At 36.1% G+C, this 15,888-nt stretch overlaps 1 protein-coding gene and 1 pseudogene across 2 annotated transcripts in view; both read left to right on the top strand.

Moving 5' to 3' along the window:
- LOC126589274 (nudix hydrolase 16, mitochondrial-like) overlaps nucleotides 1-14,144 on the top strand; it is a 32,824-nt gene extending 18,680 nt beyond the window's left edge. Inside the window, exons 1-5 of one of the 2 annotated variants that reach the window (XM_050254530.1) lie at nucleotides 8,704-8,712; nucleotides 8,804-8,878; nucleotides 11,022-11,136; nucleotides 12,803-12,886; nucleotides 13,638-14,144. In XM_050254530.1, coding sequence (XP_050110487.1) covers nucleotides 8,808-8,878; nucleotides 11,022-11,136; nucleotides 12,803-12,886; nucleotides 13,638-13,892 — 525 coding nt within the window. In that variant the 5' untranslated portion in view covers nucleotides 8,704-8,712; nucleotides 8,804-8,807 and the 3' untranslated portion in view covers nucleotides 13,893-14,144. Of the gene's footprint in view, nucleotides 1-8,703; nucleotides 8,713-8,803; nucleotides 8,879-11,021; nucleotides 11,137-12,802; nucleotides 12,887-13,637 lie in introns of those variants that run through there. The other variant, XM_050254536.1, reaches the window with a different exon arrangement.
- Nucleotides 5,464-7,693, top strand: LOC126603282 (dynamin-related protein 4C-like; annotated as a pseudogene).
- Nucleotides 14,145-15,888: the final 1,744 nt, after the last annotated feature.

Genomic DNA, 15,888 nt, shown 5'->3' with positions numbered 1-15,888 from the left:
GGCAAAAAAAAATTATGTTAATGTCAGTGATTATTTTGGCTTAAAAGCCAATAAAAAATCCTTTTTTTTTCTTATCGTATGGGAAGGTTTGATACGCGGTTCAAGTCCTCTATATTTCACATATCAACAAAGTACCAGCAGACCAAAAGTTAACTGATACTCTATTTTGCTCTAAAACTTCTAAGAAATCAATACAACGCACGACTTCCAACTCCTTGCGAGCAGAGTTGGAGAAAGTCTTCATGGACTGCTAACATGAAAGACCTAGTACGACTTAATGAGACTGATAAGCAAAATCCAACTACTAGAATTTGGGCAAATTAAATCGAGTTGTTTACAATTCTCCAATTTTTGCAATTTGTGGTTTATGTTGTTTAAAAATTAACGAGAAGGTCTTGGATTCAAAACACTATATTTATTTTTTACTTTCTAATCTTTACAAATTTATTTTTATAAGAGTTTATTTAAATTTACAAAATTTAGCTAAATGATCATGAAGTTTAATCAGAAGAAAAGGCTTTTGTTGATTAAAATTAATGAGAGGTCATGAGTTCAAAATGCTATATGCATGACATTCGTTCCAATTCAAGTCTAATATTCAACAAAGAATGATGCGCAGACCAAATATTTAGACAAAATTTACAAATCATATGACGTGTCATCAACAAGTTTAATTTAGTGCTCAGTCATTACTTATACATATCAATTAAAGATTAAAAAACATTATTATTTTTGGATCTCATATTGACAAGGTTAGTAAATAAGAAAAAACACATCACGATTTATACAAAAATACTTTAAAAGTTTAGATAGAAGGAAAACAAAACTCATCATCTATCTACTTGTAAGCCTGAGTTTTTTTATTTCCTTCTCTCGGTACAAAACAAATTAGTTTTTCCATGTTTCTAAAATTATTATTTGAAGTACTTTTCTAAGTATAATTTTATCAAAATCTTACATGTGAAAACAAATAATTTTCTTATATAAAGTTACGGCATATTTTTTGGCGTCGCCCCGAGCCTCAAAAATCTCAGAAAACGGCACTATTTATAATCGTATTTTGTCTTCAGCAATACCTAACCTCCATCCTGCAACCCACCATTTTCAACCGCCAACACTCTTTTTCTTCCATCTTCCTCGTTGACACCTTTTTCACATAGAAAACCCCTCCCACAACGTGTGCACAACACTAGGAGCGGCAATACGGATCTGGTCGTCATATCGAAATACGATCCTGACTGATCCTCACTCGACTGGCTTACCAGAATATCGGGGTCAAGTGAGTTGCGGTTTTGCCGAAAACAAGGGTGTCTTAGATGCCCCATTTAGCCGCATTCGCTTCTCATTTGTTTCGTTTGTTCTTACTTGCAGGAGCATGTGATTGTAATTTAGATCTAGTGTTTCTCTTTCGGTGGTGACATTTGGTTAAGGATATCATCTTGTTGCGGGTTAAAAAGTTTTGTGTTGCGATACCTTCGTCGAATTCAACGCAGAATTGGAATTGAATAAACAAAAATGAAAATAGAATTTAGGCGGAGAGATCGAGAAAGATGAGAGAAAGATTAAACGGGCTAAGGCTTGTTGTCAAGGGTAAATTTGGAAACTCAAAAGGGTACTTGCTTGGGCCAATTTTATTAGGTTGTTTTGTCCTAACTATTAAATAAAATTGTTTGCATGCTTTTGGTTAAAATTTAAAGTCTTAAAGCCATTTTTATTAGTTTCTCTTAAAACCAATTGATAATATAGGAGTAGCCCAATACTTATACGCACATGCAAGGTTACTTATTTCCCCGATGTTGGACAGATACTCCAGCACCCATCACCCCCCTCCCCCGGGGCGAGAGCAAACTTTCAAGCCAAATAGGTGGACAAAATAAATTGCGTGAAGTGACGAGGGACAACCTGCTTTAATACCATGAAGAAGTTGAAATTCTACCATAAAATCAATTGACAATATAAGGAGTAGGGATAGGCAAAATACCCCCGGTTATGGGTAACCGCGGTTACCCGTCCATTTAAACTTCACGGTTACGGTTATAGGTAACTATTTAGATAAATAAACGATTAGATGTATAACTATTTGCCCGTGAAATTTAAATGGATGGTTATGGGAATTAACCGTGATTATAAACGGGTAATCGTTTACCCATTTATTTTATATATGTAATGTTGAATATTTTAAAAATAAAATAATATATATATATATATATATATATATATATATGTGTGTGTGTGTGTGTGTGTGTGCGGCTATTTGACAGGAGATGGGGAGTTGTGTTATTAACCCAACAATCACATCTCTTCGATTTGAATGTTGCATCTTTTGATTGTTGCCGAAAAGAGATGATTCATGGTCAACAAGTGTCATCCTTCTCCTAACCATGTTCTCTATCGGACAAAATTTAGATTAATGCTATTAACTATAGTGCATGGTTTATATAGCTAATTATAATATAATGTAGCTAATTATAATATAATGTAGCTCATTATATATATATATATATATATATATATATATATATATTTATTATGTTAATACTTTACATTATGGGTTAAATAACCCAAAAATACTATCTTCTAAACAGTTTTCGTAATCCAAGAATACTTAACAAATATTATATTACCTTCATTGATAACAGTTAAAAATATCCCCCGTAAACTTTATTTCAATTATTGGAATGGTATAAGAACTTTAAAAAATAAAATACGGAAATGTGTGATGAATTATAACTGTGTTTAATTGTCAAAAAAAGAAAATTACGACAATTTTTTATTTATTTGCAAGTTGTTAAAAAACATGTAGACGAGTAAAAAATGGGTAATGATAAAAAAAACAAAAGATAAACTGGTTAAAGGGGTAAATGGGTAAACGGGTATTAAACGGTTACAGTTAAATGGGTATGCGAGGTTCTAAAAGTCGCTAGGCGCTAGTCGGCCGGCGGGCTGGGGCCTATTGCCTAGGCGAACTAGGCGGATTTAAGTAAATTTATCATATTTCATGTAAATAAGTGTCTGCTTCTACTTAAAATATATGTAATTTCATCATAAACTACAAAATAGAATGCATATATATCATGAAGTATTGGAACATAATGAAAACATATGAAATAAGGATATAATGTTTGTTCATTCAAGTATGCAACAAGTCTCTTACAATTTATTGGAAAAAAAAACAAAATGCAAAATGAAAGTTATGTATTTTCTGTCTAAGTGAGTTGCGGGCTAAGCGGGTGCCTAGGTGGTCTAGGCGGTGGGATGGGGCCTAGCGCCTAGGCGGCGCTAGACAGGGATTTTTAGAATAGTGGCAGTTATGAGTATGGTTAACCGTTTATAAACGGTTATGGGTATGAGTATAACCGTTTAGGCAATTACCCAACGGTTATGCGGGTATGAACATAAACGGTTATGGGTAAATAACCGCGGTTACCCGCCTACCACAACCGTTGCTCATCCCTAATAAGGAGTAACCCAATTATTTATAGGGAACTTTAACGAAAAGCACCTGGTGCGGTTCACTTTAACGAAAAACCATATTTTTACACTAAAAAGTCAATCATGGTACTATTCACTTTACTATTTATTTTGTCCTTATCATTAAAACTCAAAGTTTTCAAGCCATTTTCATTAGTTTTCCTTTATTTATAAGTACATGTAAGATCTCTTATTTCTCTGATGGGAAATAGATACTCTAACAATATAGATCATGCAAGTTTATTCTCGACAAAAAAAAATTATTCTCGGCCCAAAAAAGGGTTTAGGGCCTGTATTTGTTACATTATTTACAAAAATTATTTTTATACAAATGTTTTAGATTATTGACTTAACTTGCTAGTCAATGTCTTTTTAGCCTATGTTATTTTGTGGAAAAGAGAGTTCGGAAAGTTTTTCATGTTTGGTAAGTCTAAAGATCAGAAATGGATTTCTTGGCCCATAAAACCTTACTTGATTTCATTTCAAAATTACTTTGATTTTATTAAACAATTGCTTCCCTGTAAATTAAACATGAATAATGCACCGAAAATTTGTGAATATGGTTTTTACATCTCAAATATAAGTTCTGGTGCTTCAAGGAAAAAGATTATTTGATCCTAAGTGCCAGTACACCAGTACAAAGTAAATACAATTTTGAATTCAATAAAAAAAAATAGGAAACTATATATTAATCCTTGAAAAAGATTATCTTTAGACTAAAACCTTAACCAAGATAAAAAAACTAATTATAGTCCTTTGACTTATGTCCAAGTCAGCACTTATATTTAATGTCAGAGTTAATTCCTTTTATGTAATTTTTTTTCTTCCTATATTATCCTTGAGTGAATTATAATGTCTTATATTTATTTTATTTATAACTTTTCATTTTTATTGCTAACATAAATGATTCTCCTTAAAAATGAAACTTTTTGTCCAACCCAAAAAATTATCTTCAACCGTGTAAGAAGAGAGAGGGCTAGGGCCACCATCCACATCTAATATTTCTTCTTCTTATGCATCTAATAGTGCATGATTTACTTTTATCATTTTTTCTAGTGTTGATGATTTATTTTTACCTTCTCATACATCGAATCTACCGATTTTTTCTTTTGATGTTTATGTATCAATATTTGCGTACCTATATATATGTACATAAGTATCGACACTTCTGCACCAATACTTTCGTACCAATGCTAACGTATCAATATTTTCGTACCTATATGTATGTATGTATGTACCTATGTGTACGTATGTATCGGCACTTCCATACCGATACTTCCGTACCCAGTGGCGAAGCCAGGAATTGTAGAGGGGAGGGGCGACATTTAAAAGGTTTAAGGTCCTAAAAAAATGTGGACATCCGTTCAAGGTCCAAGTCTTGGGTTGGCAAGAAGATTATGTGAACTACCAGAATATTCGTAGGAGAATTTGCACTGACCAAAATATTCGAAAGAGTATTTGAACTACATTATTATGTGGAGGAGGATTTAAGCATCCTTTATCCTTTCTTGTTGTATCATGTCATTACATAACTATATAACGAGTAAAGTTCTAAGACGTAAGTGCTGGATGAGCGGTGGACGTGACCCAACGCTTAGGCGAGGATCTAGATGAACTAGGTTGTACGTATAAATAAGTGTTTATTTATTATATAGTGATAATATCTAAAAAAATTGATTAAAAAAACATAGTATATAAAAATATTGACAATTTTATTTGTTATTTGTTGAATTTGATGTAAGACATAAAAATTCAAAGCATTACGAGTTCATAATACAACAAAATATTTTTGAAGCTAGTATGAATTTATAGTTAATTTTAACATAAATAAGATTGGCAAATACGTAGTTTGAAAACTATGTGGGCAAACTAATTAGACAATAACTAAAAAACAAATATAAGAAAAGTACATGTAAATATCAAGTTAGGTGGTGCAAATTGGTTGGACAATAGTTAAAATTGGGTGAATTTTACAAGGACACGTGGGATGGGATGGGAGAGAGAGAGAGTCTCTTCTTCCTCCCTCGTTTTCTTCATTGGAACTTGAACTCCATTTCAGAAACTGCAAATTACAGGTCTCCCTTCCTCCTTTCTTTGGCCTTGGGTATTTTGAAAAAAATAGACAGCTCACGCGCAGCCTGGGCTACGCAGCAGAAGGGAAACCCAGACAGCCAGAGCACCAGACGGAATTTCATCACTTTTGACGGGATTAGAGAGGCAGAACCACCACTCCTGAGCTTGATTTTCGGCGAGAGGAGGGGCGGCCGCCCCTCCTCGCCCTTATGTAGCTTCGCCCATGTCCGTACCTATGTGCATGTATGTACCTACACATATGTACCGACACTTATGCAATTCCTATATATAGACAATAAGGAGTTGTTATACTTTTTTTTTTTTTTGTGATATATATATATATATTAAGGATTATTATTTAATTTTTTTAACCTATTGTTTTTGTAGTTGATTTTTTCATCTTCGACTTCTTAAGGTGACTGACCTAAAATTACTATAGACTTAATTTGTTTGTCAGCAAGTATAAATTAGTATAATTTACCTTAGTTGGATTTATCTTATTGACGAATGGTTTATTAGCGGAATATATTTAAGCCTTAATTATAGAATAGGTTGACAATTTAAATGGCAAAGTTTGTAAATATGGTAGGTAATAGAGGTATCTTATAATATGATGTGGCGGTGAATATTAAATTAGGGACTAAAATAAGATTTTGAAACCCATTAAGGTTATAATCTAAAAATTATCTTATATAGGTCCTAAAATCTAAATACCCCTAAAAAAATACAATTCTGAATTATTTCTCCTGGAGTAATTAAGCACATCCAATATCAATTACATTTCTAGAAAGATGTGTATCGTATTTATTTTTGAGGTGACTCCTGGTTTCATTTCAATTAACAAAGTGTGGTTAATGGTGGAAGTCCAAAAGAGTGCTATATTTGCCAACGTATGGTAATCTGAATTTATCATCATCTCTCATCTTTTACTCTTCGCAACTCCTGCTTTTCATCAGAAATGGGTTGAGGAAAACAAACTCAAACAGCAACCCTAGTTCTTTCCTTTTTCTTTTCAGTATCAGTAACCCTAGGTTGCTTGTATCCCCATGAGAGCTATCTATATTCTGTCTAAATAAGTTGCAATTTAAAAGGGTGCTTAGGTGGGTCTGGATGGGCTAGGCGGGTGTCGTCTAGGAGGGCCTTAGCAGGTCTAAGAGCTCTTTTTTAATTTTCAAACGCCTAGACATTAATCGGGATGATGGCTAACCACCTAGCGCGGCGGCACTAGGCGGGGATTTTTAAAACAGGTAGCATATCCAAGAATTTACAGGATATTGTTAAGAAGATTGATGTCAAGCTGAATTCTTACCTTTCAGAGCTTGACAAAATGCCAAAGTGTTAGTCCTCCGTTGGTGAGGCTACGACAGTTTTGATGCACATTATTGGATTATCTAAAGAATCCCACAGGAAAATTCTTGTTAGAGGAGAATTTGACTAGAACCCAGATGAAAAGCACATGCATTGCACTGCTAGGCTGGTCGAGATCCTCAATCAGTACTTAGATGAACTTCATAAGTGTGCAACGAAAGTGACCAGAAAGTTAATTTCTTAATAGAGGAGATGAGGATTTTGGAGGAAGCTAAAGGTATTGCTCTTCCCAATTTTCTACCGCGCAACGCTTTTCTTTTCATTTTGCAGGGAAAAGTGAGAGGGATTTCAGATATACCCATCAGGTTTGTTGCAGTTGTGGAGTTATATTGAGGATGTGGTTCTATCTGTGCTAATGCGTAACATGCAAGACTACTATCATCTTCAGTTGGCCACCCGAAGAGCTGGCCATAATCTCATAGCAAAAATGAAAGAAATGTCATTGAACTGGATCTTGGAGATTGTGGAAATGGAGAAACATACAGATTACACTTGTGATCCTAAATATGCATCCGAATGGAATAGACTCATGACCAAGCAGAATGCCTTCATAGAGAGAATCTTGGACAACGAGAAACGTCCTCTAAGATAGTTGTTGGTGGTATTGGGAGGGTTGAAGTTGAAAGTCTAAGGAAGCATAAACATGCGGATAGCTGCGTATTGGAATGTTGTTTTGAGAAGGTTGGTTGATTCCATGGCTTTGCATTTGCAGTTGAATGTTGCAAACCTTGTGAATCATGAAATAGAGATGGAGATTTTCAATGAGTTAACGTTCCTTTAAAGTTAAAACCACTAATCCGCTGACTCTTCTTCCAACGATTAACTAATTCATTGCAACGCCCAACCACTCTGTGCCAAATTGACAACCCCTCGGTAACCAATACCATAACCGAATGCCAGCTAATATTCCACAACACACCACGTGGAAGTACTACACCAAGGAAGTCCATTTCGTCGAGAGATATTTCAGTGTGATCTGCATACGTCACATGTCACTATACAAATAGTAAGATTTGTGTGTTAAAAAGTTAATAACTTAAAAAATAAAAAATTTCACTATTTACATAAAAATATGTGATGTACTACCCATGTCCCATCAAAATGAAAAATTTATCCATTTCGTCAACATGATTCAAAAACCACCAGATCCCAATCGTGTGTATATAGGTATTGTTTGATATGCAGACGGGACGAGACAAGATGAGATGGAATGGAGAGGGAGCAAAGATGTGCACAGATGGAAACAAAGAGGAAGAAGAAGGAGACGGAAATGTTATAATTTTGTGTTCCACAGATGCGGGACGACTCGTTCCAGAAGGTGAGGTAGAACGAAAATTCACCCAAAACTTGTCCCATGGAACAACACGTTCCATCCGTTTTAGGCACACTAAATGTGGGATGAAACGTCTCGTCCAACTCCGTTCCGTCCCGTTCCACGTATCAAACAGTACCCCAGTTGTTCTCCAATAGTGGGGCCCATTTGATCTATCGACCACGTGACTTTGACCACCATCACCGTCCGATTCGATCCGGTCTAACCGCTTTTATTTATTTATTTTTTCCTTTTATTCTCTCTCTCTCTCTCCCCCCTAACCCAGCCCTCATTTTTCCCTCTCTTTCTCTCTGCAACCAAACCCTAAAACAAAAACAGAACGAAATCTGAAATCTACAGCCATTGGATGATGCGAGGGAGCGCCGGTTGCCGCCGTCGAAGCCCAGAGAACCAGTGCTGGGAGATTTATCCGGTGCGGGCGTGAGCATTGTGACATCGCGTAAAAAACCAAATTAAAGAACCAGAACGATTTCAATGGCGGAAGAGGAGGAGAGAAATTGTTGAAGATTTTCAAAAAAGAAGAGAAAAAGGATTGAGTTTTTTTTTGGTTTGGGCGCTTAGTATGTGTGATATAGTGGCCCGTACGGGTCGGCATCAGCAACGCTACGAGGCCGGTTGTCGCCTTGTTGCCGGGTATTTAAATTTCTTCTCTGTACATATATTGCTTTATAAATACAAACATATAGGGTTGTCTTTATATGTGTGTGTATATATTCGTTTGTATATGTTTGATTTGGATTGATGTTGATGTTGTTTAATTTGGGTTGATGTTGATGTTGTTTGTTTATGTGGTGTTCTAGTGGTGGAGGTGGACCAATGTGTCTCCAAAGTTGGTGGATTTTTCTTGTGAAGTGGTATTTTGGATTTTGACTGGTTGATGGCAACCATTTGGATCTTTAATCAGGATCGGATTAATGGTTTCTTTTGTTTATTGATTGTGTGTGTATATATTCATGTTTATTATATAAGGCAGGTAGAGAATGTGGGTTTATTAGGACAAACAATGACCTTGTATTGACTTACCTGAGTTTCATCTGTAAGTTATTCATGAGAAATTTTGTTGGATCACATATGAAAGTGCCTTCGCCCATGAGCGGTAGGTCTCGGGTTCGAGACTTGGGAGCAGCCTCTCCATAAAATGGGGTTAAGGCTAGCCGACATTTACCTCTCCCAGACCCTGCGTAAAGCGGGAGCATTGTGCACTGGGTACGACCTTTACATATGAAAGTGGCAGATATGGCGTGGTTATGCTTCCTCAAATTTGTAAATTTTTGGGACTTTGTTAAATATCTTGGTGATATTATTTGGGAATGTTTTCATTGATGCAATCATTTAGGCAAGGATAAGCTAAGGAGTTGAGTGAACAAAAATTGGAAAGGAACTTATGTTGTTTCATTGTTTGTGTCTACATTCCCAACTTAGGACCTAGCTTCTAGCCAACCATTTGGGCTTCGTTTTAATAATATTTTGCTCAGAGTTTTTTATCAGGTGCTGCTATTTTTTTGCAAATTTAAGCTATGTACTGGTTTTTGGGTGATATATGCACTAGATGAATGTGATGTTTTGGTTTCCTCTGTGTTGAAAATGAGGAGCTTATCAATTTTCATGTGACTAGTCATCATTGTGTGGTAGCACAAATTGGCAGATAGCGTATGAATTGCATTATGTCTCATGTCTGCATTTTGGGTTGGCAGAGTTGTCTAGGTTGGTGGCCCTCTGTATTATGCTGTATTTAGGACCAGTGTGACATGCTGGCGAATGAATTTCCCTTCTCTGGTCTTTGGTTGGATATATTTTGTAATCAGTATTTAATTTTCCTTAATACCAGTTCGGTTACTGTTCACATTGTTCCTGCTTCAGCATTTTGTTATAATTATGAAGTTTAAGTTCATTGTTTTTTCAAACTTTGACAAGGTGGAAAAGGTAAAAAAAAAAAAAAAAAAGAAAAAAAAAACACTGAGGACACAGAGAACCAATTTGGATTCTTTAGGCTTCTTTCTTTAGGAACCGGATCCCCTTTGGATCCAAGGAAACTAAGCCCACTAATCAATGAATCTGGGCCGTTGAAATTTGATCCAACGGCCACAATTATTATAAATTTTAGAGGGACCCCCTGTTTGTAGCCGTTGGATCAAATTTGAACAGCCTGGATTCATTGATTAGTGTGCTCAGTTTATTGGGGTCCAGTTCCCTTTCTTTATACAGGGAGTGTACTGTTGCTTCGAGGAAATAATTGTGCTAAATTTTTTGGTCTTAATAGAAGCTCTTTGTGAGTGATAAATTGCATAAAGTAATCGAGTTATGATGGACAGATTGTAAATGCACTCAACACCTTTCAGTTTTGTAGTCATCAATAAATTTTGATTAAAGACTTATTTTATTCTGATTTGAAGTTTCACTAATAAATGTTTGTCTTTCTTCTTCTTCTTCTCTTTTTTTTTTTATTTTTGGACAAGAATCACTATATAATTTCTTTTCCCCATACACCAAAACCAAATGACGTGTAGATTAAAATATTGATATAACCTGTCAATCAGACTTATAAAGTGTGAGCTTGGCAGTATGGTTATTGGTTATACAATAAATTATTTGCCAGGGCTGAGCGACCATGCAGACATTTCTATCTATATGCATAAGATTCTCGTTTTTCTATTACTCATCTTTAACTAGATTTGAGATTACTTACTGTTAAATTTTATGTATGTGAACAAGTTTTAATTTTTTTAATTTTTTATTTTTTCTGATATGAAGTAGCTAACTGAGATGACCTTGACAGGTGTATTCCATTTAGATACAAAAATTCTGATGAGACCGATGAGGCCAATTCTGAGAAGATCATTGAGGTGCTTATGATTAGCTCACCTAGTGGACCAGGGCTTTTGTTTCCAAAGGTATGTATATTTTCTGCTGGAGTTAAAAAATGTTCACAGTTGTGTGGTCTTTCTTCCTGAGCTTTTTTTTTCTGAATACCCTTTTTTCGTAGATTACTATTGTATTTTTGTTCTGACGCCTCGCTAACAGGTCAACAGTAAAAATTAGTTCAAGTTGTGCAAAATGTTAGTTTCAAAGTAACTTATGCTTGTGGGATAGGGGTCAAGATCAATTAAGTTGATAGGATTGCTTTATCTGGGAAACATTTAGGTATTAAACCTTCAAACTAATTTCTTTTCTTTTCATACTGATAGATACATTTAAGTACCATATCATGACTCTGGGCTGTGAAAACCTAGAGCAGAAAATATTAGAAATTTTCTGTAGGCTGTAAAGCCTAAATCCCAGTTACCCCAGTTGCTTGATATTCTCTCTTATTACCTGCTAGTGGGGTGGATTATTTCAATGGCTCTACAGAAACTGTGTGAATAGGTCTGGATTAAAAGGAGAAGGAACATTTGTTGGCTTAAGCCAGTCTTCTGCTTATTGATGATGCTAGACTGGAAGTAGCCTACTTTGTTTTGAATTGGAATGAGGCCTTTTAATTTTATAACCAATTATGTCATGAATTTAATTTTGCAGAAAATACAAAACTTTTGAGTAGTAGTCCTTTATAGATATGATCGGTTAGTTCATTGGATATTTTTTTAGTCCATGATTCAGTCAATTATGATGCCCATAGACGTGTTGTCTCAAATACGTTTTGACATTTGCAAGGCTGGGAACAGAATTGTTGTTTTCACTTGCCCCTAGATATGCAAATGTAGATACGTATGCTTTTGTTATGAATCTGATTATAGTGCCCTCTTAGCATTTGAACTAATATTAACACTGTCAGACTTTTTTTTTTCCTTCTGCTTTAGTTTGTTTCTCAGCATGATTTTCTTTCATGATGAAAAATAGAGTAAACTGGTTCCTTATAATCGCCAATTAATAGTTGAGTTCATAAAAGATATTGTTTTAGTGATGTAACTTTATGTTTGATGAGTTAAATGTGGTGACTTCTTTGTTGACTTGTAAAATATTTATGTTGTACATACTTATAGGGTTATACATTACAATCTCATGTGCTTTGGCTTCCTCTGTTTTTTGCTCTTTTTATTTATGATATCCAAAGAAAGTGTGCATACAAAACTAGTGAGTTTTACACTAGTGGTGGGTAATTTAAATATGAGTAAACTAAACAAGGAACTACTTTGGAGTTTCCCTTTGGAAAGGGATTTCACATGGAATGCTATGAGCCTATGATCAGAAACAAAATATTCAATTTATGTTAATGGCTGGAAGTCCAAAATAGTGAGTGGCTAGAGTCATCTCCCAAGGAAATACATTCTCAAGGCATCACTTATTTCTCTTGTTGTAGTGGATAATTGGTTGAAGGGACTTTTAGAAAATGGTATATTACACTCATCTAGACCAGACAGTAGGAGGTGGAAGTTGGAGTCAACTGGGACATTCTCTTGCCGATCCTATGTCATAATCAATCTATTTCATTGTTTCATCTCTCTTCTGATTTGGAAGGCTAAATTATCTCTCAAAGTGATTACGTGCTTCTTTGGGTGTGCGGGAAGTAGAGAACTTATAATAAGTTACTATTTAATTTAAGAATATGTTATTCACATGCAGGGAGGCTGGGAGAATGATGAAACTGTTGAGGAGGCAGCCGCAAGGGAAGCTGTTGAAGAAGCTGGAGTTCGAGGAGAGCTAATGGTGAAATACATTTTTTTCAACTTATATTTCTTCTAATTGTTATTTCTTGAGATTTTTCCATATTATCACCTCTAACTTCTTTGAATAGTTTCTCTTCATCTGTTGAAGACTTGAATTGCTTAGGTTGTATCTGTGTTATTTGGATTTCTTGTGTTTAATATTGAAATGCTTTTGGGGATTGCAATTTCTTACTTTTGCTTTGTTGCAAAATGATGCATCCATTTAAGGCTTTAATTCTTTAGATTGTTTATCAGTTTATCAGTTTGTGTTTTGATTGGATTTCTTGTGTTTCCCAAGACTTGAGCAGTGGATCTAATGTTTGCATTAGATCCATTTTACATACTTATTACTTTTCATTGTGGGCAGTATGATTTACCTTGACAGAACTGTATGTAAGTTATATGGGCACCAGGTGAGTTTAGTAGTTGTAGAAAGCATAACTCAATTGAGCTGGCCTCTCAGGGCATTGTAGTCTAGAGTAGTTATTTTCTCTATCCTATCTTATTGATAGATGAAGGAACTTGGGGGTTATTATATTCCAGGTGCCGATGTCCAATTTAATCAATATGTTGGCTGTCATGGAGGATAATAAAGATGTATATAATTTTGGTTGGCTTTGTATGTCAGCATCGAGTGTTAGTATGCCTGCTGCATATATTTCGAGAATTCTTTGCCAAATCTATTTGTATGTTCTTTCTATATCACAGTACATGGAGAAAGCAAACCAACTGTTTATCTATTTGGTTTGCAGGGTTTCCTGGGGTATTATTATTTTAAGAGCAAGACACACCAGGATGAGTTCAGTCCGGAAGGTGTATGTAAAGCTGCTATGTTTGCTTTGTTTGTCAAGGAGGAACTTGAGTCATGGCCCGAACAGAGCACCCGAAACAGAACATGGCTGACTGTCGCAGAGGCTATCGTGAGTTGCCGGCATGCATGGATGAGGGATGCCCTGGTGGAAGGCTTCTCAAAGTGGCATGCAGAAAAGATGATAGGTACGGGGTAGGTTGAGGAGGATGTAACATTGACTTGCTAATAGGGTGTGTGAGCGTGAACAGAGGCCATTTTAGTTGCACGCTCATGAACACAAGTACAAACATGCTGGAATTGATTATTCGGTGCAGTTTTCTGCTTACCAATTGTTCATCAAGTAACAACACTATTAACGATACTACCGTTGGAAGTTACGTAGTCTCAGTCCCTTCAAGTTTATGTTCAACATTTTCTGGTGCATATCCAAACGTTTACTTGCCCTTTCTGCAATGGTGCATTATTGTTAAGTTGGAAACAAATTTCCAAAGCTCTTCTTTGAAGATATTGTTTCCTTTTGCACTTGCGTTTGATCCCCCTTCTCCCCTTCTTGTAGGTTAGAGTAAGTTAGAATACTGAATAAGAAAAACTAATTTCGTACCGCATCATCCTATGGAGGACATTGGTGAGAAAAAGTTCATCGCACTGCGGCGCCACCATCATATCCGGCAGTGATTGACAATTACACTTGGATTCATGGCAGCAAATGCAAGAAGCATCTTGTTGCGTTGCGTTAAAATCTAGTCATCTCTTCTTGTTCTTCCAAGGTCACCAAAGCTTTCCAGAAACATATCATTCCCATCCTTGTAAGTTTGATCATCCTCTTCCTCGCTACGAGACTTGCAAAGCATAGAGGAACGCTCTTCACCTTTGAATCTATTTGCCTTATCGCTGAAAAATATCAACCCTCTCCCCATCTTTGCCGCCACCTCATGCAACTCCAAATTATTTTTTTTTCCAGTGCACTTTGGAATCCCCAACCAGACTCCCTCTCGCATTTTCCGGCAGAGGAGGACCATTCTTTTCGGTAAGTTCACCGCTTGGAGCACTACTGAAGGCGTTGGTGGTGATGGTGATGATGATGATCTACTTGTACAATTGTGGGGGTTTTTTTTGTTAATAACATCATTACCACGTTGATTGATAAGCGCAATAGTAATTTTTTCATTGAGATTAGCCACCTTCGAGGCACTGAACACATATGGTATAATCTTCGAAGTATCTTCCTTAAAATCTCTCGTCAATCCAACTTGGCTTAACTGCTTGCTGAGTCACGCTTCTTGGGACAGTAGGTAACTTGACAGTCATAGATAAAACCATGCTAAACTAGCAATATTAAACCTCCTCTCTTTGACATAGATTTTGATCCAAAGAGTATAATGGAGGGACCATATAGATTCAGTGGCTTAAGTGATTGAAGTAGGGATCAATTTATTACTCCCTGTTGAGCAAAAAATTTTACACAATATGTAAACAAATAATTCACTCGACACAATTTCATCTTTGTTCATTTTTCCGAAGAGGGTTTTATTAATTTGAGTTCGACCCATTCTAAGCTACGCGCCTATTAATTACAACCCTTCTCCCTTTGATTCTAATATGAATAAATCGTAACTTGGGGATTTGAGTGTTTATTTGATTTTGTGACTGCACCTAGGTAGAGCCCTAGATTGCCTACGTACCCTCGTTGAGGGATCAAGTCACTTGTAGTTCCTTATGTGTTTGTTGGGGTTTGATGCCTTGTGCAGTTGTAGCTCGTGGGGGCGAGGACTTTGAACCATTGGAGCATTTAACGCCTTGTGCAGTTTTAGCTTATGCGGGCGAGGACTTTGAGCCATTAGAGCATTTGATGCCTTGTGTAGTTTTAGCTCTTGCGGGCGAGGACTTTAAGCCATTGGAGCGTTTGATGCCTTGTGCATTTTTAGCTCATGCGAGCAAGAACTTTAAGCCATTGGAGTGAGATGTGGCTTCATGCCATTTGAGACTTGTTGCGGCTTCATGCCATTTAATACTTTTCTTTGGCTTTGTGCCATTTGTAGCGGCTTTGTGCCATTTGAGTGGCTTTGTGCCATTTGTAATTTGAACCGGCTTTATGCCATTTGAAGTTTGATGTGGCTTCGTGCCATTTGAGTGGCTTTGTGCCATATGAGAAAACTTGATGGTTGGGTGATTGTTGAAGAGCTTTCGTGGTT

Source organism: Malus sylvestris, chromosome 2 (genome assembly GCF_916048215.2).
Source record: "Malus sylvestris chromosome 2, drMalSylv7.2, whole genome shotgun sequence".
Lineage (NCBI taxonomy): Eukaryota > Viridiplantae > Streptophyta > Magnoliopsida > Rosales > Rosaceae > Malus > Malus sylvestris.
The sequence above is the reverse complement of the archived record's forward strand: the minus strand, read 5'-3'. Positions and strand labels throughout refer to the sequence as shown.